The sequence below is a fragment of the Xiphophorus hellerii genome, chromosome 5 (assembly GCF_003331165.1).
Source record: "Xiphophorus hellerii strain 12219 chromosome 5, Xiphophorus_hellerii-4.1, whole genome shotgun sequence".
In the NCBI taxonomy this organism is placed as follows: Eukaryota; Metazoa; Chordata; class Actinopteri; order Cyprinodontiformes; family Poeciliidae; genus Xiphophorus; species Xiphophorus hellerii.
Genome location: NC_045676.1, coordinates 22,197,414 through 22,223,380, shown reverse-complemented (window position 1 = coordinate 22,223,380; position 25,967 = coordinate 22,197,414). Strand labels below are relative to the sequence as shown.

General features: G+C 38.6%; 2 protein-coding genes across 2 annotated transcripts; one reads left to right on the top strand and one right to left on the bottom strand.

Moving 5' to 3' along the window:
* The first annotated feature begins 24 nt into the window (after positions 1 to 24).
* On the top strand, positions 25 to 13,387 carry syngr2b (synaptogyrin 2b). The gene is made up of 4 exons (XM_032562543.1): positions 25 to 261; positions 5,712 to 5,949; positions 8,256 to 8,392; positions 11,469 to 13,387. The coding sequence occupies exons 1-4, from the start codon at positions 151 to 153 to the stop codon at positions 11,709 to 11,711; spliced, it is 729 nt and encodes a 242-aa protein (XP_032418434.1). The 5' UTR covers positions 25 to 150; the 3' UTR covers positions 11,712 to 13,387.
* A 2,820-nt stretch (positions 13,388 to 16,207) lies between these two features.
* LOC116720831 (uncharacterized) lies at positions 16,208 to 25,167 on the bottom strand. Its single transcript, XM_032564287.1, is given in 26 exon segments — positions 16,208 to 16,559; positions 16,562 to 16,674; positions 16,753 to 16,906; positions 16,994 to 17,020; positions 17,228 to 17,281; positions 17,476 to 17,539; positions 17,618 to 17,679; positions 17,751 to 17,795; positions 17,868 to 17,918; positions 18,101 to 18,161; positions 18,495 to 18,583; positions 18,700 to 18,765; positions 18,847 to 18,930; positions 19,136 to 19,183; positions 19,268 to 19,387; positions 19,710 to 19,864; positions 19,956 to 20,603; positions 20,833 to 20,974; positions 21,080 to 21,270; positions 21,380 to 21,484; positions 21,602 to 21,806; positions 21,950 to 22,089; positions 22,225 to 22,564; positions 22,566 to 23,563; positions 24,550 to 24,703; positions 24,950 to 25,167. Coding segments are annotated over 26 exon segments (4,245 nt in total). The 5' UTR covers positions 24,977 to 25,167; the 3' UTR covers positions 16,208 to 16,457.
* Between the last annotated feature and the right edge of the window lie 800 nt (positions 25,168 to 25,967).

The following is a 25,967-nucleotide window of genomic DNA, read 5'->3' as shown; positions in this document are numbered from 1 at the left end:
CCCTCACCGCGCCGCTCTCCGCCTCCTGCTGCGGCTGTCACTTCAGGGAAACGCTCTCAGGAGGTGGCAGCGCTTTTGAGCTTTGGTTCCTCTAAGCCCACAGGCTGCCTTCACTTGTCCGGGGACCCGGCTCCACTCCCAGGGTCGGACATGGCGGAGACCGGAGGTGCAAGTGCATACGGAGTCGCGCTGGCTGGAGTAGGCTTTGACTTCTACAAGTTCGTCCGACAGCCGCAAACAATCGTGCGGGTCCTCAGCTGGGTGAGTGAGAGGCTGGAGGAGCTCAGACTTAAACAGAGCCGGTGGAGATTTTAACCTAATGTGTAAACAGGTGGACTCTGGTTTTAAATAAATAAATGAGCTGGAGAGTTAAAACTGGTTCTTCGTGGTGCGTCTCCAGCAGGCGTGGTGGGGTTTTTTTTTTTGTTTTTTTTTGCAGCCTGCTCGGTGACAGATCAACACTCAAGACAAAAGGCAGACAAATGTCATGTAGATTTTCACTTCCGGGATGAACTGAGCGTCTGAACGCTGCTGTTAGTCTCTGACCTTAACTCTGTCCTACTTCCATGTTGTGCAATGGAAGAAAACGACTGTAGTTATACGTTGAGGTGCTTATGAGGAGAAATTATGGTAACTCATGCTGAGGGGATATGCTTGTGTGATCACCTGTTGCTAGGTAATTTTATTAAATATAAATTTGTATCATTGTGTCTCGTGAAACAGTAATATTTACTGTGAGCAGGGCCTAATTCAGGAGTTTTGGTAGCATGATCTTCAGGGTTGTTGGATTAGGATCTCTTTTTTCTTTCTTTTCTCTTTTGCTGAAAATGCGACTGTAACTATGTTAACCTAAATGGAGTAACACAGTCACTGAAACTGACCAAACACACAGTAGGAGATGTGGAGGATGCCGTTAAAGCTCTCTGTCTGTGCCCAGGGGTCAAAGGTTAGGTTAGAGGAGGGACTGTGACATCACTGTTGCCAGCAGTTGTGATTATGACTGAAACAATTAATTAGATTAATCGATTATTGAAACAACCGTCAACAAATTTAGAAACGGATTCATCGATTCATCGTTATCTGGGGGTGTGGGGTATTTTCACTTCATTAATTAAGCCAGAACTGTACTAAAAAAATATACGTTTGCAATTAGGACAAAAACATCTTTGTCTGTAAATATATTTAAGCCAAAACTCCTCAAGTGCTCTAGTTTATCTTCACCTGGTTCAGGTTTACTAAAAGAATGCTATGTTGTTGCATTTTAGGCAATAAAATGTTTTCCTTACTTAAAAAAGGAATTGAATCATTTATTTAATGTATTTATAATATTGGATATAAAGGGCTTAAGAAGTTAAATGACAAAAATGTAGAATATGTATGTTTTTATATCAGTTTAATCGTCAAAATAATCAAATTAATCGGTTACTAAAATGATCATTTGCACAATTTTGAGGCCTCTAAAACCACAGCGTCCCAGGCTTCGCCTGCTTGGGTCTGACTCAGACTTTGAGTGGGACGGTTTCCATCCCCCTGGTGGAATAAAACCTTCCAAACTCTCTTTGTCTAATTGAGATACTCCTGAGAAATGAAATCCTCCAGATTCAGAGGAGTCAAAACGTGTATTTTGATGCAGATAAAGTTCTGCATTCAGGCTATCAGAGGAGGGCTGAGAACAGAACATGCCCTTGGCTGCCATCGTTGTTTATGTGAAACACAGTGTGTGTGAGGGAGATGAAGAGTGTTGGTGGTAAATAGGGGCTCTGAACGGGCAGGTAAGGTGATACCTCCCCCCACCTGCTGACCCTTTCCTGTTACTCCTGGTCAGCTACTGCTCTCCCTGGGTAAATGCAGTGCATGCTTGCTGTGGCTGTGTACAACTCATTTGCAATTCCTTCATACCAGATCAGAGTCTATATCTGGTGATTTAAACCTGACTTTAATCATGTTTCGTTTTCTGGAAACATACCTCCGGGTCCCATGATGTGCTTTAGCTAGTCTAGGACTAAGAGAAGTCACCATACGGTGGATCGTAGCCACTGGATTGTAAGGACTATTGTGATCTGAAATGAAGAAAACCTGCAAAAGTCAACTACTAATGTGGACAGTTCATGCAAGCATAGTTTACCTTTTGAAGATGTTTAAAAGTTAGAATCATTACTTCTCAGAACCACAGGGAGCCAGTGTAAGGACTTTAAAAATGGGATGGTTTGCTCTAGCTTCTTGGTTTTAGTAAGAAGATTCACAGCAGTGTTCTGGATCAGCTGCAGCTGTCTGATTTTTATTTTATTTTTTTCTTTCAAATCAGACCTGTGACGACACTATTGCAGTAATCAATGTGACTAAACAAAGCACTAGAGGAAGAAAACACATGGAGGACTTTCTCTTGATCTTGCTGAGACATTTAATCTTGAAAATGTTCTTCAGGTGATAGAAGACCGACTTTGTAATTGTCTTCATGTGTCATCCATATTTTGGGGCCTGATCAGTACTTTCTAGCTGTAATAATCGGCCAACAGAGACTCGGAAGGCCGACGAAGTGCCTCGCCCATGGACACGACGACTGAGAAAGATGGAGTGGGGATTCGAACCCACAACCCACCGGGTTACAGGTCGAACTCCTACCACTCTCTCCCGTTAAGTCCAACAGAACTAGTGCTGTGGTTCTTCCACAGTCTGTATTTATGTGGATTGAACACTTTGACGAGGGCGGCCCGGGTACTGTGGTAACCACGGAAACCGGACTCAGACGTCAAAGCGGTTTGTCATTGTTAGGAAGCTATTTAACTATTAAAACAACTTTTTCAATGATTTTGGTGATGAATGGGAGGTTGGAGATTGGCCTGTAATTCTGCAGTGATGATTTGTCCAGATTGATTGTTTTTTTTTTATCAAAGGCTTGATAACTGCTGTTTTAAAACACCTGATGAGAGGGATGAGTTTATGATAGGCTGGCCTTTCTTAAGAAAAGTTGTGGGTATGATATCAGGACAGCAAGAAGAGGAGCTTAGTTGATTTATAATTCCTTCTAGTGTTTTTGGGAGTGTGGGGGGGTTGAGTTGGTAGAACAGTATGGTCTCTAGATTGATATTGATTGAACATAACATTAGTAATGGGTTGGATAATGATGATTAACCCTCTGATTTTCAGAATTTTCTCTGTAAGAAGCGAATTCATTGCAGTCACAGGAGGGTTTGTTAGTCACTCAACTATGGCAAACAAGACGCAAGCAGGGTCAATATGTTCATTAATGATTTCAAAGAAGAATGATTCTCTTGCATGCTTCAAGGTTAAGTGACATATGTTCATCCTTTCTTTCAAGAGTTTCCAGCGAAGTTGAGTTTTTTTGTTTAACCTTTCGACAATCGCTTCTTTCTCTTCTTACGAGAGTAGTTCTCCATGTGAATTAGACATCAATTACAGAGATCAATTAAATATTAACTCCCTTACTGATAAGTCCAGCGTGTGTCCTCGATTGTGTGTTGCATGTTTGATATTAGATATTGATCGCGGTTTTCATCCAACTATGTTTCTGTTAAAAACATAACACAGAGATTATGCTCAGTGATAAAGTCATTAGTTAAAAATGACTTTCCTGACAAGCAGGAAAGTCAGCGCTATATAAATTTATTTATATAGTGCTGCACAGTGGCGCAGTTGGTAGCACTGTTGCCTTGCAGCAAGAAGGTCCTGGGTTCGATTCCCGGCCGGGGTCTTTCTGCATGGAGTTTGCATGTTCTCCCTGTGCATGCGTGGGTTCTCTCCGGGTACTCCGGCTTCCTCCCACAGTCCAAAAACATGACTGTTAGGTTAATTGGTCTATCTAAATTCTCCCTAGGGGTGTGTGTGTGTGTGAATGGTTGTTTGTCCTGTATGTCTTTGTGTTGCCCTGCGACAGACTGGCGACCTGTCCAGGGTGTACCCCGCCTCCCGCCTGGAACGTAGCTGGAGATAGGCACCAGCAACCCTCCCGACCCCATTAGGGACAAAGGGTGAACAGAAAATGGATGGATGGATGGATGGATGGATAGTGCTGGGTTTCCCCCAGAAAACTTGCTAAGCCCGGTGGTCAGGGCACTAGGGCAGTCGTCCCGCAGAACGTCATGTTTTTGAGTTAAAAAATGTTTAAAGTTTGAAAATATCACAGGACAGGAAATTTGAAAATATAACTTGATATTTATGCATTATTGGAAAACTGGAAGATTAATGCCTAAACACCAACTATAAAGTCTTGAAAAAGGCAGTAATAAAAAAAAAAAAACTAAGATAAACTAACAATGCCAAACCTGGTGGGAGCAGAAGTAAAGCCTGGTGGGCCGCCAGGCTTATAATACACTGAAGGAAGCCCTCTGGGCATAAAAACACAGACATTTACCAACGTGCTACCATTCAATAAAGTGAAACACGCTAAACAACAATAAGAACAAGAGAGCAAAAAATAAGGTTGAAACAAAATACAAAGATACAACACAAACTGTTACTATGAAAGAATCGCAAACTCTTTTTGAGTCAAACGGCAGGGAATGAAAATGAGTTTTGAGCAAAGATTTAAAAGTTTCAGCAGTTTTAGTGGTCTGTACATGTAAAGGTAAATGTAATGTTTTGTAAAGCCAGTTTAAAAAGTTAGTGTTGAATAATTTATCAGTTGGAGGTTGCTTTAGACGGGGGATAAATCTGAGTTCAGATTTTTAGACATACATGTTTTTAAAGAGGAAATCATGATCCTTTCAAGGGAAATTATATATTTACTGTCTGTCCTGTTATGTACCTTAAGCTTCAACCTGAACCTCCATTTTCCAGCTCCTGCTGCATTCTCCTCCCCTCTCCGCTCCCATTATGAGCGTTGTGGAGGGAGCTGGTGGCATCTCAGGAATCACATGGCAAGCAGCTGCACCCAAAATGAGGTCACATGGTGCAGCGAGTAATCAGAGCGGATAGTGGCCGACCGCAACCACGGGGCAGAAGGGGAACGGGAGGGGCATTTAAAGTGTCGGCAGTGAGAAACGGGGCTGTTTGTGACGCAGTTTAATCTTGTTATTCTTTTACCTGACTGTGGAAAGCAAATACAAGATGCTTTTATAGTCCTGCCTCCCGTTGTCGAACAACAAAACATCAAATTATGTTGCTAATATGAAAGCCAAGCAAATTCCTCATTCTTTTACATGAATTCAATCTGAATTCAATCTTTTACATACATTGAATTCAGTTCTTTTTAGACATTTCCTTTAGTGCTTTCATAAAATGAACCAAATGACTGCCTGAAGGCTAAAATAAAATTGACCTTTTATTTTAGCTCTATATCATGTTATGATGTTATTCCCTTATTGAAAACATAAACGGAGTGCTGCTGCTTTGATTCTTTCATGCATGTTTGAGAAAATCTTTGAATTTCCCATGGCAACCATTCAGAGGTACAGCAACGCTTGGTTTCACAATTTCCACAAAGCTCCTCCAGACTAGCGGCAGCAGCAATTAGCACACACCTGGTGGAACTGTGCGCCGGCTGAGCTCATCATCTCCGTCAAACGTTAAAGAATGGTTGTAAGCAGCAGGATGGAGGAACGCTGTGATGACTTGCTGAAGGTGGAGTGTCAGAAAGAGCAGGAGAGAGGCCAGCTTTAAAGTGTCAGAGCTCAAAAACAAATGTATTTTATGTTTAATATGTACAGTATTTTTATAACGACGACCTCTTTTTTTTCTTCTCTCTTCTGAAGGTGTTTGCCCTGGTGGTGTTTGCCTGCATCACCACGGAGGGGTACGTCAACCCTCCTAGCAGCTCACAGGCAAAGTGCATCTTCAACCAGAGCGACTCGACGTGTCAGTATGCCGTGGGAGTCGGGGTGATCGCCTTCCTGGCCTGCGTGGCCTTTCTCATGCTGGATGTTTACGTTCCCTTTATGAGCAACGCCCAGGACAGGAAGTACGCTGTCATGGCGGACCTTGGATTCTCAGGTGAGTGGTGGACTTTGTTAGGTACAACAGCTGCATCAATCAGTGGGTTTTTTTGTTGTTGATTTTGTTCCCATCCTCTCTAGTTTTTAGCCCAGTTGTTAATCCAGTAACAACTGGATTGGTCTCCATTGGTCTCCATTATATGGATTACATGTAGGTATAAGAGGATCTGTTTGTAAATTTTATAAAAACGATGCAGTTGGTTCATACTTTAGATCCAGCAGTCTGGGGAGAGCCGCATCCCCTGACCTCAAACTTATGCTCGATTCATTCGCACCACGGCTGTGAATTTGAAATAACGAAAGCTGCTGTTGAACTTGTTGGATTTTCAACTAACTGGTCACTTTATTAGATACACCGTCTTATCATGGGGTTGGACCCTCTTTTGTTGGTGAAGCTGCTCTGTTGGATCAAGATCTGGTAACTTAGGAGGTAACTGGAGTTCAGTGAACTCGCTGTCCCATCAGAAGAGGGGTACGCTGTGGTCATACAGGGATAGAGGTTATCAGATGCAATACTCCGGTCAGCAGTGGTGTTTTATATGATGCTCACCTGGTATTAGAGGATCTAAAGTGTCCCAAGATAAGATCCCCCTGACCGTTATACCTCTCCCAGCCTGAACAGTTGCTGAAAGACGGGATGATTCTTCTTACCCTGGCTCCAACAAATGGCTATTTGAGCTATAGTTGAGTTTTATATTTTCTTTAACTGCTCAGACATCAACACATGTAGCAAACACGGCTACTGCTGACTGGGTGATTTGTCTTTTCAAACCATTCTCTCTGTACTCAACAAACAGTCAAAATCTCAGTTATTAAATTCTCACACCAGGCCGCCTCGCACCACGAGCCACGCCACAATCAAAGCCAGTTCGTTCTCCCGATTTCGCCTTCACGTTTGAAGATGTGTACCTAATAAAGTGACCATGTAAAAGTGGGCCATGAGAGGAGGTTGGTAAACATTTTGCCCTCTATTTCAAAGAGGAAAACTCCTCCCTCTCTGCTCGTCATCAGCTCTAATCAGGTCAACCCTCACATAAAGACCAGACCTGCTGCTTGGCAACCGATCAGATCAACAGCATTGATATCTATGTCAATCAATGAGTCAGTCAACCAATCACGGTCCTTGACATAACGCTAAACAAGAAAGAAACAGGAAAACAGCAATCACACATTGAAGCAAAAAAGAAAAAAAAGACAAAGTTTTTAGGTCATGGATTTCTGAGAATCTACATCGTTGTAACTTTATTTGTATTTTTGTTTTATTAGGATTTTTGTCCCTTCCTGAAAGTAGATGATGAGACTGAGTCCTTGTATAATATAGAGAGCATGTGTGAACATTCGCACTCAATATTGCACAAAAAATCGTAATTATACTTTTGCCTTTTTGCAGCTTTGTAGTTTTTTTTATTGTTGCTGTGTTTTGTTTTCGACTTTTTTAGTAATGAAATCTATCTGCACATAGATATTTTGTGTTTTACCCACTTTGGGAGATATTTTTGCATTGGCTTTGTCAGCAGATGATTTAAGTATCCTTTTATTATCTGCCGTTAGTCTTTTGTTAGGAAATGTGGATATATGACTCTATTAATTAACCTGCTCCAGTAGGATATTTCTCAAAGTTATCAAGGTTTGACCAGGAATAATAATCTGTCATATTCCATAAAGTCAACTGGATTAATCAGGGATCAGAACCGGAGACAGTTGGAACAGGGTGTAAAATTAAAATCTCCAGAAAATCACATGCAGTTAACTTGAAGTGAATGTTAAATTACATTTTAGATTTTTTTTCTTCAATTATTATTTGCCTTTGATTCATTCATCAAAAATACTTCAATATACTTGGATACAAATAATAATAATAATAATGGAGGATGGCAGTCAGTAGCCAGCTGTACTTTTACCTCCATGTCAATAATTAATATAATTAATTAATCTAAATGTGTTACTCTTCTGTGAAGCTCAATCTCCTGGCATCATCATCATCTGCTGAATATAATAGCGAGTTTTTCTGTGCTTAACTCTGTACTTACTGAGAAGCAGGGTGGAGCGGCAGGAGGATGACCCGGCAGATTCTGATGAAATGCTCGCTTATCAGCTGCACACAACACACAATTGGCCATTCTTCAAGCAAACAAAGAAGTGTTAGTTGGAGGAAGAAACAACAGCTTGTGCTCAGCTGAGCAGATGGATACACTTTTAGCCGTTGTTTCCAAGCAAATGTCAAGCTTGCTTGCTCTTCATTTCAGAGTTTTTACTTTAAAAAGCAAGTGACTGTTTTTGAAACGCTCTCTCCATGTTTTCCAGGCGCGTGGACCTTCCTGTGGCTTGTGTGTTTCTGCCTTTTGGCCAGTCAGTGGTCTCGCACTCATGATGTCAGGGCGATCCCCGAGGACGCTGCGCGCGCCACCATTGCCTTCTCGTTCTTCTCCATTGCCACATGGGTAAGCACAAAGGCCACTGTGTTTGCTTTCTTGACGTATTCTCAGGCTTGGTTCGCAAAAACGTTGGTCCGCAAAAATAGAATAGAATAGAATAGAAGTACTTTATTCATCCCAGCAGGGAAATTACTTCGCAGTTACAGCATAGAGACAAGACACAATAACAACTACCACTGAGTAGTAGTTGTAGATAAAATAAAAAATAAAAATAAAATATAAAATGCTGTTAATATAAGAAACAACTTAAGAGCAGTCCTTGCAAGGATTCAAAAAATGCAGATATGTATCTGTAAATATATGTACAGCAAGTGTGCCACAATGCAGTTGTGCAAAATCGGACTGATTAGTGCAGAACAATGATTTAGCTTTTATTGTACAGTGAGATGGCATGTGGCAGGAAGGATTTCCTGTATCTGTCCCTACGACAGCGGAGCTGGAGCAGCCTATGTGAGAAGGTGCTCCGCTGTCTGTCCACTATGTGGTGGAGAGGGTGCTGTTTAAAAAACATCTTACTCTGAGTGGAATAGTTGACGGTGGTTGTTTATGATTCAGAGAAAACATCTCTGAATCATTTACATTCATGACTACCAACTAACCTCGTCAGAAAGCTGATGAAAAATTCTGACCAGGTAATTATATGTGAATTAATTTATATTTATATATTGTTTAGTAACTGCTGAGACATTTTGTTCTGAATAGAGACGCACCCAACACTCCAAATTGTGTCGCCAATTTGTCCTTAAAGACCTAGACCACAACAATATATAAAATATAATTTAAAATATATTTCTAGCCATGACTGTTTTATTCATTTTAATCTTACCAGTTTGACAAACTGATTAAATATTTGACATTTTAAACCACGTCTTACAACCTTTATTAGTGGTTAGCACGGTTAGCATCAAGAAAGGTTTCCAAAATAAAGCCAACATTTCCAAGTCCAGCATTTTCTGCAACAGAGATTGAAAACTCAGAGATAACGCAGAGAAAATATACCATTCTTGGGCTTCTTATTACAAGTCTTGTTAGTTGTGGTTAGTTCAACTATATTTTAATACTTATAACAACTAGTCCTATCTGCACATTATTATTGAAAGCTGCTGTCGTTTGGTCACCTGGTAGCCCTTTGGGATGCTGTGTTCGCTGACTGAATAATGATTGGATTTGAAAGAGGTTCTTGCTCCATTTTACTCAGAAAAAGCTTAAGTTTTGGTCATTTCTGTTAAAGCTCTTTCCAAACAAAAGGTCCTGAATCTCTTCTGTGTGATTAAACCCTACATTAGCTGTAACATTTGTGTTAGCTAGCAGTTTTCTCTCCTTTCCCACATCCTTGTTTCACTTCTCTCCTGATAGACGAGTCGTGTTGTGAGGTTTAGCTGCTCTGCTGTTGCCTCTTTATGACCTCATTGGTCGCTCCTGTGGAGGCTAACAATAGTGTTGAACTTCCTCTGTTTGTAAAAAAGAAAAAAGAAAAACATCTAAGGTATGTTGAAATCCAGGCTACCTCTGGATATTTTTGGAAGCCTTTTTACTTGTCTAACCTGTTGAGCAATAATGGCTCAACTTTTCTCAGGTCTTGAAAACGTCTTGCCTTGTAAAGAAAAACAAAATATTTAAACCTCTTTAAACCAGTTGGTAAAAAACAAACGCATGTGAAATTGTTGCTTATTTAAAGTCTTAAATTCAATGATGATTTATCTGCTGTGGCCTTTCTGTCCTTTTTGAGAATATCTCATAGACTGTAGCAGATCTGAAAGCTAAGCAGACGGGTTTGAAAGAACAAGAAGTCCTTAGTGTAATAACCGCGTTCAAAGTCAACATTGTCTGACTTCCGCGTGCTGCTGAAAGCCGAGTCTGAGACACAAAACACAAGATTTCATTTCCAGCCCTTTCAGAGTTCTCTATAAATAGTAAGATTTCATGTGTTTGTTTACTTTAGTGAAATGTATCGTGATTACTAATAGTTTAATTATTAATTGGGAAACAGAATTATCTGTAAATGCAGACATACATTTATGTCTGTATTTACATCCATAAATGTGTCTGGTGTCAGGCACACGTTCCTGGCTTATTAATTCTGTGCAGAGTAAGGTTACAGAAAAGGTTGTTTTCTCCTGCTTTATGAACATCATGCTATGCTTTATAAAAGCTTTATAAAAGCATAGCATGAGCAGGAAAAGCAAATAGGCAGCAGGTTATTACATAATACAGATCAGATGAGAATCTGCAGCAGCCAAAACAGTCGCGTTATTGTTAATAATGGAAAAAAACATGGGTTGTAATGGAAAACACAGGTTCAAACCCAGTCAAAATAAAGTATACTGGTTGTGGTACAGTTGTGTAATCAAAAAGAAACCATGACCCTTAGCTGGATGTTCCCTGATGGCTAGCTGCTGTGATCCAAACTCTGCTACGTTTATTGGTGCCCCTTAATATTGACTGAGAAAATATTTTACTACTAACTCATTGCCCATCATTTAAAATGTGTCCAAACAATATTCCTGCTAGTTGAATCAGGCTGCCCTGCCAGTGAGCAGTGAATTGGGATTGACCTAAACTGGTTTGAGACCCATATTCTGTATTTACTTCCTGTGCCTCTATTAAATAAATTGGCGCTATTGATGTATATTTATGAAAACATGCACCAAACTGTAATTCAAGAACCTCCACTTCTATGGATGTCTCCTTTGAACAACATGGTCTAAAAAAGTGTTGCACAACGGGGAGAAATTTTCAGGGATTTGAGTGAGTCTGACTGAATGATGTCACCAGAGTTGTGTGATATCTGGGACAACGAGACCTGCTGGTTTCCTCCAGATGAACAGGAAGCTGTGAATATATCAGCTTTCACAGGATTTTACAGATAAGTTGAAACATGTTGGTGTCAGATATCACACGGTATCTGACACCAGCGCACGTAGAGTCACATTTAGCTCAATGGGCTAAAGTTTTCGGCTCTTAAAAGCATCTTTCCAAGCTTTCATCTGCATTAAACCCTGAACGGTTACATTATTAACCGTCTTTGACTTATTGCTGGAAAATAAGTATATGACTTACTGATCATCCTCTCCTCCTGCAGGGAATCCTGACCTACTTCGCCCTGGGCCGTTTCCGTCGGGGCGTGGACGACGTCAGCATTCCCACCTACACGGATCCAGCCCAGGAAATCCACACCCCGTACCCCCCCACCTATGCTCCCACCACCTACACCCCCACCACCTACACCTACCCCAGCAACATGCCCGAATCCCAGAAGCAGCCCACCTTCACCTCAAACCTCCCGCCGCAGAGCGACACCGGCTACCTGCCGCCCAAATACTGACGCAGTGGAGGGGGGTGGGAGGGGGTCTTCACGGATGACGGGGCGCTGCTGAGCGACAGCGCTCTGTCGTATCGATGCGGTTTTACATTCAAGTCAACACACTGTTCAAAGTGTCCGGGAGGACGTGAGCCTCACGGCGGCAGGCTGGAGACGACGGGCAAACGCTGTTTACGCCAACTGGCCTGAGATCAGATCTGAAGACACTGAAAGAGGCTTGAGCAATGTGACCTTTCACCTGTGCGCAAAAGCAACATTTACCTCAGACGAGCTGAACCTGCAGGGGAGAGGGGCGTTGCAGTGAAAACAATCCTGTAGAGGAGCAACAATCAGCGTGGAGGAGGCCAAACGTGTGTTTCTCTTTATTCTAAAGACAGGACGGTCACATGCCATGTTGTTTTGATTTTCAGGATTTTTTTCTGTTTCTTTAAATTGCTCAAAAAACTATAGTAATAGAATTTACCAAATGGGTTACAAGGTTTGTGGAGAAAAAAACCCCAACCTAATTTAAGTTATATTTTATAATCATGGATTCTGTAAAAGTAACACAAATCCTGTGATATATAATCAGAAAAGGTTTACCTTTCCTTTGCTGCTTAAACTCATTAAAGCCATAATGATTGAGCATTTCCACCAGACTGACTGTACTAACTGTAACAGACGTGTGTTGGTTTGAAAAGGTATACAAGTGCTGAACTGACCTTTGAACTTGCAGCTAACTTTCTGATGGAGAGGGAGGAGCTTGGAGATAACGCGGCACTTATTGAACGAGTCTGTCCACTGAATGTTTTCTTCTTCTCTCCCTCTGTGCAGCATTTCTTCCTCCACCGCCCAAAAACAGAGCAACAGCACCCTTCCTAAGTTAAATACTGACATTTTTAGTTTTCTGAGACGTGAGGGGTTTCTTTAGTTAACAGGCTTCAAAGGTAGAACTACAGATCACCAAAACCTGCTCTCTGAGCTTGCAGTTAATTTGCTTCGCCAGTTCTTTCTGGTGCAGATCAGAGACCAGTTTTGGTTCGTTGTGTGAGCTGAATTTAGACCCGTGAGCAGATTATGTGTTTCTTGAGTCATCTGTGAAAACGGTGGAGTGACGTCTGTCATTTTTCATACAAAATGTGCGTAACTGGTTCAGAGAAAAAGGAAGAGACGACTTCGTTTGTACTGAGAATTGCCTTGCAACATCATTCTGGTGGTCAAAGACAACAAATCCAGGAGAGTTCCTCTGCTTTAAAAACCGCTTGCGCCCTGCAGAGGTATTCATACATCCCATTAAATCTTGCTAAGATACTCTGGAGTCCTGAGGGTGTAGGTTGTAGGAGGATCGCAACTCCTAAGCTAGTTTGGGAACCGAAGAGTTTAAAATGTGATTAAATCTTGAGGTAATATGTTTGAGTTGTAACAGCTGTGTCAAATGCTGAAAATCTAGTTCTTGGATCTGTGACATCTAAAGCAGCTTCTTTTAATTTCTCACTTTAAACAGCTTGTTTTTGTTTTGTTTTCGTTCCCAAAAGTGCCGTAAATGATGTGGGCCTAAAAGTGTAAAAGTGATGTGGCCAAGGATTTGTGATTTACTGAATAACTGTAGCAAATGAGCTCTGAAATATGTGTAAATAATGTGCACCTTGTTTGATTCTTGCTTTAAAATAATAAACAAGTGGTTAATGAATGAAAAAACATCGACGTGGCATGTTTTAGTTTCCTCTGGTTGTGTATTCAATGGTAGCCTGGTAATAATCAACTCCCTGTCCTAATGTTTGCTTCGTACAGAAGATCTGGGATCTCAGATATTGAGAAACATTTGCTTCCTGGAGACGTGGACAGTGTTGAGGTTGCTAACCTCCAATATTGTGTTGCAAGTTGGTGGGGACGTGAAGGAGCGGGCGGGGGGGATGGGTTTCTGGAAGACCTTTTCTTTTTTTAGTGCTAAGAATAAAGCCAAAATTTACATGTGAATGCCAAACAAATCTTATTCAATAAATTAGGATATATGTCCTGATCAGGCTTGTCGGAGTAAAAGTAACAAATAACTAGAAATGCTACTAGATTTTGTAGTATTAAACATACTACGAAATCTAAATATGTTAAAATGGACGTAATCTAATTAGTCTATATAATGTCTCTCACTTGATGGTGATGGAATTACTAACAAAGAAACTTTTCAGTCATATTCTAATTTATGGAATGAGTCTGTATTTGCTGAGTATATTTGCTTTTAGCAAATATTAAAGACGCAAAAACCTGTTTTGGGTCTGGTTGGGGCAGTTGGTTAGTGACCATCGATATTACAGGTGACTTAAAATAAAATGTGACTTAAAGCTGAGATGCTGATGTTTGGATATGTAAAATATATATTCTCTCTGCATATAAATCTATAAATAGTTTGGTTTCTGTCAGTTCTGTAAAGATACAAGAGAGAAAAAAAGCGAATTCTCGTTTATATTGACCAATAATTAAATTTAATTGTCGCTTTAGGAGCCATGGTTTAAAATTTAACAAACTTTGTCTCTTTATGCTTTATGAAATATTTCATCCTATTTGATGACTGCTCTGAATCTCGCCACGTTCTACAAACACATGATGCAATGATGTTCTGGGACAATGTAGAAAAAACCAAGTACACTTCGCTGCAGCCTGCGGAAAGGGGCGGTGACGGACCACTGTCAGTCTCATACCTTATATGGAAATTGGACTATTACATTCCGGAAATGAAGGGGGCGCCAGTGACACCATTTCCTGTACCAGCCGTGTTTTAATAATTATAATAATAATAACGCATTTTATTTCACAACGCCTTTCAAAACACCCAAAAACACTTTTAACATTTGAAATTAATTGCTAATTAGGAAATGACATACCACGTGTTACGTTATGTTAGTGACGTGGTATGTCAGTCACGTGGTATGTCAGTCACGTGGTATGTCCGCTTTTTTATCTTTATTAAATCTTTTTTTCGGATGTTAAAATTACATTAGTAACAAACAATCTACAATAAACAATAATAAGGAAATGAAGGGTGCGCCGTGTTTTCATAATTATAATAATAACGCATTTTATTTGACTACCCCTTTCAAAACTTACACTTTCAAAACTTTTCAAAACACCCAATAACACTTTTAACATTTAAAATTAATTACAAATTAAACGTTAAGGAAATGAGATACGTTATATATTACGTTTATTAAATCTTTCTTTTCGGATGTTAAAATTATATTAACAAACAATCTAAAAGAAGGAATCATGGAGATGTATTTATCTATCTTTACACCCTAACTATCCCAAACAAAAGTCATAAAACAAATTAAATTAATATTTTAGAGACAAATGTACATTACATTAAGAACACATCTATCCATTCCATTAATTATTATACACATATAGCGGGGTGGTGAGAGCTGCTGATGGACTCTGGACACATCGCCAGTCCATCCATAAACAAATACTTGCTGGTGTTGAAATTCAAATAATAGTTTTAGATGTTGTGAATGGTATTCTTAAAATAAATAAGTTAAAATCTAATATACAATGTCCTTTTCATTATTTCATAAGGACTAGATGGAAAAGAGGTTTGGTCAACAATTTTGGCCAACCTGGTCCGTTCATTCACAATTCTGTTTATTTGCCAAATATTTTTCTTATTATTCATATCTTGAATATAATTCACTAACAAATTAAATGACTTTTGAACTTCTAACAAGCTCAACTGTTATTGTTTACCATAATGTCTTAACCAGTAAACTGGTTGGTGTCCCACTATTCCATTTAGAAATTACAAATCTATTCTAATTGCAATCAATTTATAAACTGCGCTCCAAAGACCTTAAATATGCAATTGTTGCAGAACCCAGTGATTCATTTAAAACTTTAAATTCAGCTTCAACCTGGAAAGACTCACACAGAAAGTAGGTTTTAGAAATTTTATTTGATAAGAAATAATCTTCGGACCCGGCCGTAGACGCTGCGCTGGTCACCGCCAGAGAGAATGATCTGCTGTTCAGGAGTTATTTTTTTCTATATGAAAACCTTTTTTTAATAAATTCACTGGATACATAAATTAAACCTGTGTAAATTGTAACTATAACTGTCTTCATCTCACCTGATCACGGCGCCGGTCTTATCTCCTCCACCCTTCAGAAACTCCGGCTTGATGTGCAACTGCTCCTCACCTGAGCTTCCATCACTTCCACCTGATCTCTACTTTTGCTCAGCTTACCTTTAATCTTATGTTTGGATTATAACTTTGTAACTAAACAATGTTTCTGTATGTGCTTGCTTTATTATAAAACAGTTCATTCTGACTGTTAAAACAAGCAGAAACATTTGTGTTTCTGTTTGTGCCGTATGTCAGGTTTGTAAATGAAATTTGTATTGATTCCAGTCATTGTTGAAAAAGTATAGGAAACATTGTATTTACACATATAAAATATTGAAAATTATGAACTTAGCATGTATTTTAAATTGTTAAATCAAGGTTATCCAAATACTAAACAACACTGTTACAATATATTTACAACCATTTTATTGGCTCTACTCTACAACAAAATACAGCCACAATGTAACTGTGTGGAAATGACACCATTTCTATAAAAACTAAATAATTTCAATCAAATGAGTTACAACAAAAGTAACATTCAAAAATGTACATAATATTTTATTAACATATTTCAAAAACAAATGACTGAACAAGAAAAAAGGCAAATGTGCTTCATCATAAAAAAAAAAGAAAAAAAACTAATATCTTCCTTGCATTTAGTACTGGCATTCAGGGCAGTGTCCAGGTATGCCATCACAATAGTAACGAGGGAACTCTCCTCGTCTTCCATGCCCGGTGACTTCACCACAGACTCTGTGGTGAAGCCCACAGAGTCTTTATACTGCCGGTTACAGGAAGAACATTGGATAACCGCAAAAGGAATCCTGTTTTCTGCCTTGAATGATTCAGAAAAATTTTCCCAGTTGATCTCACCTGTTAATGAAAAACTTATTTTATGTAGTGGAAATCTAATTTCACATGTTTTAGGTGAAAAAAGTGAAAGGTCCTTACCATCCAACCAAGCAAAGTGAGTCTTCTTCCTGAACACTGGGTCAGACACAATGGCTTCAAAGGACTTGCATGTCAATGCCAACGTGAGGTAAGCTGTGTCTCCCTGTGCCAGTATTACCTCCTGGAGAATAGCTTCCAGGACAATCAAAGGCATCTGAAAATAATGATAGTAAAAAAAACAGGTGCATTGCAAGACTTATCCTGGAAGAATGGCTATGACATGATTATGAATGAATCTTACCTGTAAGATTGGCGGTATACTTTGTACCTGAATGGTGACGAGCATGAAACAATAATTAAGACTTAGTATCTGTCAGTACCTTATCCTATCCATCTGTAATGGTATAAAAAACGCTGTCCAAATAATACATTTTACTTTTTTTTTTTTGCCTAAATCATTTAGAGTTGTAGTTTCATTTGCACATAAAGATACACAAATCAAAATTACTAGTTATGCATATTTTTAAAAACTAACCTCAATTTGTGCCTCGGTTGCTTTGGCATAGTTGTGGTCATCAGCAAACAGAGTCTGTAAAAATATAGATTTTTTTAAGTGGAAGATTAATGCAAGCCCAAATAACATAAAAAGTCATTCAACCCTTTTAATTGTTCTATCCTGATTTTATTTCAGACTTAAAAAAATAAGCATACACCAAAAGTGTACTGTGAATAGAAATTACATGATTTGAAAATACAAAGTCATGAAATTTAGCTACAACTCACCTCACATTTTTCCCTTTCCTCAACTTTTTTCCGCTTTCTCTCCTTTTGCAGTTCTTCTCTGGACCTTTAAAAAGGACAAAGGGATGTTTTCTTAAAAAAACTGTCATATTTGTAACATGATGTGGTACATTATTGTTCTTACTTCACAGGGAAGTTTGTCAAGAGAGTGAGAGACCACCATCTTCGTATTGTCATCATATCATTCTGTGTACATCACAGGTTGAAATTTAATGAAATATCAAACAGAAATAATAGACTCTCATCTTTTTCTTTACCTCGCTGAAATCAAATGATGCTCCCATCACAAAGTACAGTGCATACTGTTGAGAAAATTTTGATTATTACATCTACACAAACCATACAACAATATGGTGGGTGAAAGCGGATGTTACCATCACTACAAACATTCCACAGTTGTTGGACAGTCCTTGTTTCGGCAATCCCTGTGGTGTTTAAGAGAAAATTCAAACAGGGTAGAGAAAAGTAATGCGTCATTACTTTAACTATAAAATTGAGGTAAAGGACAACAGCCTTACCCACAGTATTGCTTATAAACATTTAAAGCAGGAACGGTTTGAAATAAGCAGCTCTTAAGAACCACAAGTGTCCCATCATAACATCTCACCTCAACATCGTTGCCAACAAATTCTGTCCATGGACCAGATGACATCTGAAGACAGACTTCTCTGATGATGCAAATCATAAGAGAAGTTAAAAATTAGCAAGGGTATATTTCACAACATAAAAATTATAAAGATGTATGAAAATGCAAGACAGATGTGAGACAGAACGGTCTCTTGATGGTCCAGCTTTAACCCATGTCTTTGTTAAAAAGAAACAAGAAACTGCTTACAAAATGTGTGTCTTATCAAATTTCAGACATTAAAATGTTATTCACAAATTCAATTTGTATATTTACTGTTACATAAAAATGAAGATTAATGCTGAACCTTTGCCTCCGTGGAACAACGGAACAACATATTGAACACATGCCACACTCAAACTTATTCCTATAAAACCTTAATGTTCTGATGCGGTTTTCATCAGTGAAGCCAGTGCCATTGATAGAATCAAGGAAGAAAATCTCCCTATGTTTAGGCTTCAGAATCTGAAATAATATGTCGCACTGATGGTGAACACTACTGCACATTAATGAATGAATTTGACTACTTTCAAGAAAGGCAGTAAATATGAAGGTGAATATCAAATAAGTATTGTACTAACGCATAGTGTCCAATGTCCAGGATGCCACACAGGAATCAGAACCCAGTCCAGATCTTGTGCCTGCGGCTTCCAATTAAATCAAATAATTAATATATTGTGGTGAATCTGACCTCCAAAGGTGAACATAAATTTATCAACAGGATGTACTGGTAGGTGTTGTGCTGGGTCAAGGGAAAGAGGTGGAAACCAGGTGTGGACTACATGACTGTTTCCTGCAAAAACTTTGATGCCCTAGAGAAATAATAATAAAAAAGGGACAATCAAGAAGTTCAAAGTAAAGAGACACTTTTTTGTCATCTATGTTAAATTCACATCCGAAACCATGCCTGACATTGTTTTTCATTTCCACGTTTATGAGATTTACTCTTTTAGTTTTTATACGATTCCAACCTCTCAAATATCATGAAACAAATGTAGGTTACATAAATTGACATACCTTGTTGATGCACATTCTTTCAACAACTTTCAGACAGGAGTTCAGAATCTTTGAAGAATTGTAGCAGTCATATTTTAACAACATAAAAAACAACTTTAACACTGATATGGCTTGAAAAATATTTAAACTCACCTGCCCATTCATGTCTTGCGATAAACCAAGAGTGAACATGTCTCCTCTGGTGAGGACCTGCCCATCAACACAAGCAACATATTCAGCTGGATCTCTGGTTTGGTCCAATACTTGAGCAAGCTTAGGAAAGAAAAATGGAAGACAAATACATTTTATTAACTTAATTTTGCACAATATCATGCATTCCTCAAGTATGTTTACTGATATCCACAACTTACAATGTGCTTATACTGCTTGTTTGTTAGAAATTTCACATCATAACAGATGTCTCTAACAGAAAAATATTGGGAACACTGTTGTGCAGTGTCTTTTGTTTTAAACTAAAATTCAAACACCTGATCATGTCACAACTATAAGTACTAAAAATTATTTGAAAAAAAAAAAAACACAGAAAGAAATATTAAAAAAACAAACACCAAGCAAAATTGATATAAATATTTACCAAAGTAATTTCTGTGTTATTAGGCTTTTGAGTCCAGGTGAATTTATTTGCTCCAGTTGTTTGTAAGCTTGTCAAAGAGTCATCAAGAGAACATTGGTGAGTTTGAATAACGCTGGCTTCCAAACTGCAAGCATGTTGCTGGTTTTTCTCACAGCCTTTATCAACAGAAACAGTCCTACATTAATATATGTGTTGTGCTTTAATTTCAGAGACTACCACAACGATAACACAAAAGTTGAGCATTACCCATTATGATGCATCCATTTTTGTCTAGGACCAAATTTGCATGCGGCCCCGCAACTTTTAGAATGTTTTGTTTGGTTTTTGTGTTCTTCCTAAGATTGAAATGGTGGAGGATGTTTCTTTGCAGAAAGATGTGCGTGGATGGGTTGAGCATATTCAGGAAGTAGTTATTTTTCCTCATGCCTGCAAATAGTTGCTCTGCACACTGGCTGTTTAATCTTCCTGCCAGTTCCGGAACCATCTCAATCTTCCGCAAGACATCCTTCTCATCCTTACTATTGCCTTGGTGGAAAACGTCACTCAGACAATAATGCTCTAATGAGCCAGTGACAGGATGCCCTCCCTTGTCTTCTGGTTCTTTCCTGTGCTTCAACCAGGGTAAGTTTACAGCAAGTTTTTTTTCAGTAGCTTGTCTTATGTTTTCAGGGGTGGCCTCAACCAATCTACCATCGTGGATGGTAAATGGGGTATCCTTAGCACACCTCTTCTTTAGATGACTTACCAATCCCCTGGGGTAGTCATACACTGTAATATTGGAAAAAAACTTCCAGGATAAAAGAAGGTCTGCAAAGTCTCTAGGGCTCTCCGCTCTCAGGTTAAACTTTACAGAATAAATAATGCCACAGGGACAAGTGATTACAGCCCATCCACCTGAAACAACAAATCATATTCTTATTAGTACAGCATACAACTTATCTAGGTCCTTGTTGTTGTGTACTAAATTAAGCTTAACAATAGCATTGACATTACTATGACAACGTGTTATATGTTCAAAATAGCAGATACACAAGGCATGTTTTTTTGGTAATTTCTATTTTTCTCAAGGTCATACTTTCTTATGGGTTAACACATTTTCTGTTAGGAGTTGTCACACACTTACCAGAGGCACCCCACACTTTCTCAAAAACCTTGTTATATGTGGCTCTAGAAGCCATTTTGTCCCGCAGACGGAGCACAAGATCCATCTTAGAACCTCTGCTGTCAATTCCACATTGACTGCAGAGTCTCCTGATCTCAGGTAGCTTTAAAATAAAACCAAAAGTTAGTTATTTTTAATATTATTTAACTGTCCTGAAAGACAAACACAATCGGAAAATTCTGAAAATAAATAAAAAAAAAGAGACTACCTTGAGATTGAGAACCTCATCTGCAAGCCGCTCTTCTGTGAGAAACTGGTCTACATCACTGTCGGAATCAGGCAAGTGGACTTTTTCACTCTCTGTGTTGATCAAAATGTCAGATCGTCTTGTCTGTGGTCCAATCCAGGGGGACCAGTTGTGATAAGTAGGCTTTACAACAAAAGGATTCTTGCAGCCAGCTGAGAAATACAATGGAGACAAGGAAAAACATTTGAGTCACATTAATACATGAATTACTTGGTACACAAAATGTTTCCCATTTATCTGTTGAGTAGACACCAGACTTACGTGGATAAAGTCCACGGCTAATCACTTCCATAGTAACCGCTTCCCAAAATGAGCGCGCATTAACTTCGCCATTATATTGCTGAGGTGGGTTTGGTATTTCACTAACTATTAAAATAAAACAAAAAACACAGGATTTTATTTTTTTAATGTTAATTTCAGATGAGTCAAAAATTTCAAATAACAGTATTTTGATCCATGCAGGTTTCAAACATAAAGACCTACCTGGCATGCTGAAAACACCTTTCTTATGTAGATCCATGACAACAATTGCAGGATGATACCCACATGAATCACATGAGTATTGGTAATCATGGTCACTTAGACCTTCAAACGACAGATATGCCTGCAGGATTCGATCCTTGAAAGGAAAGTTCTCTCCTTCTGTGTATTCGATAGTTTCGATTATGCGACTTACAGCAGTGTGAGTCTACAGAAATAAGTAAGGCACATTTACAAAGTCACAGTGATGCCTTTAGATGAAAAGCTCATTAATGCATGTTTAACCATTTATTGTATTGTGTTAAAAATAATATCCACATTCTACACAAATAATTAAAAAATGCAACTAACCTGCAATGCATTCCTCAGTACCAGACAAAAATGTATGGACAGCAGCAAGTGATCGTTGAAGTTGTGAATACCATCTTCCCAGTCTTGATATCGGTAAACCATCGAACAGTTGGGGCAAGTCTTCCTGTATGTTGATATACCTACGAGAATATTAAAAAGGTTACTATTAAGATCTTATGCTGACATGATAGAATTAAAATATTAATATTATTCTTATGGAAATAAAAATAAATCTGTGCACTTGTACTTACAGCGGAGTACATTAAATTACTAACCTTTAACTACTCCTGTCAGAGTCACTATTTTAGCAGTGGAAGACAACAACTGAGGGTCACCAAGACTGGCGTGCTGTCCACATTCTGTGCATTCAGTCTCTGATGGGATCAGATGTTTGGGGAACCCATTGAGAGACTTGGCGTCTCTACTTCTGGTGATAAGACTGTCAGGAAGATCAGCAGGTATTTTCTTGTGGTAAATCAAATACTTGATTATCCTCTCTGCTGCATCATCAGTAATGGAACCACTTTCCTCCTGACATTCTGATACTGTTGTCCCACACATAACATCCTCCTCTGAATGTACTGCTGCTTTGAACATGTCTGGCATTTTTTCAAAAAAGATGCCACTTTGCCGTAGCCTTGTGCGTACAGGACCTTTTGCCCTCTGTACATGCACAATGCCAGGTATTTTTTCCTTTGTCGTAAGTGACAATCACCCTTCCAAGTCTGCTGAAAAATGCCATTTTTGGTTCAAAGATAGACACGTGAAAAGTTGTGTCTGTCCCACTGCCAAAAAGAAGAACTGAAAACGGCGTATTACTTGATAGCGCCTCTTGCTGATTTTTTAAAAGTTCTTCTTTTCTTTTAACACTGAACCATAAGTTGTCAACCAGGATGTTGAGGGTAGTTTCAGACAGAGGTCCTTCTGAGTCTGTGGCGCGTGGACAAAAGCGTAATGATTGAATGTGTTCACACTCAAAAGGCAAAATCCCACTTCGCTTGGCAAATTGTGCATTCACATTACACCTGTCAAGCTCACACTCTGATCTGTGAAATTGTGACCAGGTGTTTTTGATTACATGTATAGGTTTTGATGGACCACAAAAGGATTTCTGAACAGCAAAAACACCTTTTTTTGCATCCACACACTGACTCCTTAAATGATGATTTTGTGAAATCAGCTCCACTTTTTCATGGTGTTTTCTTTTCAAATGAATACGAAGATTCTTTTTTCTCAGGCGCAGATTGCACATTTCACATGTAATCATATCTTCTGAGCGGACAGGCGCCTGTGTAGCCTGGATGTCTGTAGCTGCTGGACGGACAGGCGCCTGTGTAGCCTGGATGTCTGTAGCTGCTGGACGGACAGGCGCCTGTGTAGCCTGGATGTCTGTAGCTGCTGGACGGACAGGCGCCTGTGTAGCCTGGATGTCTGTAGCTGGTAGGTGGACAGGTGGCTGGGCTGCTGCACAGCTGGACACCATGTGAAAAGTCATTCTGTGATTAACCAAATGATTAACAAACCTGTCCCTTCTGTCAATGGTGGAAAAACAGTAAGGACAATGGAAGTGAGTGGTGTCTCTACATGGTAGGCCACATCTGAAGATATGGAATTCTGCAGTAACAAAAAGAAATGAGTAAAATTTTAAAAAAGCATTTATATACATTGCAGATATGTTTAAACAAGATGTGATTCATTATCCCTCAGAACAGGGAGAATGAATCCCTGTTTTTCTTAGTAGCCTCATAGCTACTACAATAAAAGTAGTAGCTATTAAATACACAATTGATTGGTAGAAAAAAAGCCATGTTTGAATTAATCACTGTACATTCCTTAACATTGTTACTGTTTTGTAGGATTTAACAATTAATGGCTTCCAGATAACAAATATATATTCTGCAAAAAATGAATTTAAATTTTAGAAGTGATATTGCTCAAACAGCCATGGGCAGAGATTAACTAATCAGATTAACTCAATTACTCTGTAATTTTGACAAAAAAATAAATAATTAGGACCATTTTTCAAAATGTTATACTCTTACATGCAACATAATGTGAGTAACTTCACTGAATGAAGAACACATTTTAATACACAAAAAATTTAAACACGATACACAGATAAAAGTTGTTTATGTTAGGTTTCCTCTAACCTTAATTTGTTGTCTTGTATTAAAATGTTTCCTTTTTGGTTTTAAAATACCTAACAGTGCACATAACTTCATTTTTATTAATGTCTGCTTAAATAAATGGGTAATATTACATTGCACGTTATAATCAGTAAAACAGTACTTAATAATAGCCATTTCACAAAATACTTTGTTACTTTTAAATGTGTAGTTTGCTGCACAGTTACTAAAAATACATTGAAATACATTGAAAATACCCAGAGATGTACTCATCTCTGGGTACTATGATGGCAGCTGATAGCTTATAAAGAAAGCTGTTAGTTTATAAAAAATATTAGACTTTCCAGAAATTGAACATTGGTGTACAAAAACATATTTTAAAAAATATTAACCTTAAAAAATAAAATAAAATAAAAACACGAGAGAACTGATAAGTGTGTAAAAAAAAACATTCATTAGTGTATTTTTCCATACCGTTATGTTGAACCACAGCAGTTCTTGCAATGTGGTTCTTAACCTTGTAAGACTCATCCGCACTGTATGAGCAAAGGGGACAGTAGTACTTGTTGTTCATGCAGTACGGAACAATTTTAGCTCCGATCCCAGTGTTACAAATTGATACGTGCATCTGTGAAATTTAAATAAAAAAACAAATTTTGAGCATAAAATACATTTTTCAATTATACATTTTCTACTTTTAGATTTTTATCTAACGGTGGCCTGCACGAAATAATTAGCTATGCTACATGCTAAAATTAGCCTTCCCGAACTACGAATTTCACTCGTTTACAGCTGTCAATTATATTTTCTAACTAATCTAGAAAAGCGTATTGATTTACTCTGTAAAAAAAGGATTTAATACGGTAGAAAGTACCTTTTGCTGACTTCCTGGTTTTTGCATTGTGGATCGCGTGGCAAATGTCAGTGGTGAAACCTCTCAAACTTCTTACCCCGCTTCTTTAAGGTATTTATACTAGTGACTGTGAAAATAGCGCCCCCTTCATTTCCGGAATGTAATAGTCCAATTTCCATATAAGGTATGAGACTGACAGTGGTCCGTCACCGCCCCTTTCCGCAGGCTGCAGCGAAGACCCTCTCGAAAAAACGGCTGGTTGTATTATTTTTTCTCTCTCTCAGTCGGTGAGATTCACGTTAAGGTCACCGTGCGTGACTCGTTGCCAGGGCAACCAATAAACAGTCCCGGAAGCACAGAGCAAAGATTGCGTTCGAGTGCATCAGGAATCAAAACAAACAAACAAACACAAAAACATTTCCCACACAAAAAAGTAAAAACACCAAACAAAACATTCTGTCCGTTGCAGATTTATGGTTTTGAATTTTCATTTTGCGATCAATAGGAAGGAACACTCACGGTGGTTGATTAGCTAACTTAGTCTCCTGATTATCTGTCAGAAAATGTAGGTCGCCTTATTTTTGTGTAGATTGAACCGAAATACTCCGAACTGCGCAGCAATAGCACATGCTAAGGCGATAAACGTTAAGCTAGCATAGCTAACCTACTCCTCACTTTCTTTATATATATTTTTTAATTAAACATTTTTTACTGACCTGTGAGATGTGATCCATTTGGACCTTGTCATCTTGCTGTTCTAGTCTTGATAATTAATATTAAAACTTTGCGTCCCTTTTTCAGATTCTTTGCTTGATTGCGTCATTTCCCCACCACTGATATTCCTGACTGAATGTAAAACAGTGGCGCATGTAAAGCACTGCCACGCACAGTCACATGATGTAAAATCCACTAGATCAATGAGTGGACTTGCCATTTACGTTTTACAAAGCATTAACAGCCAGTTAATAGCAGTTAATGGCATTAACAGCCATTAATAGCCAGTTAATGCTTTGTATACAATGGTCAGGCTAACTCAGCA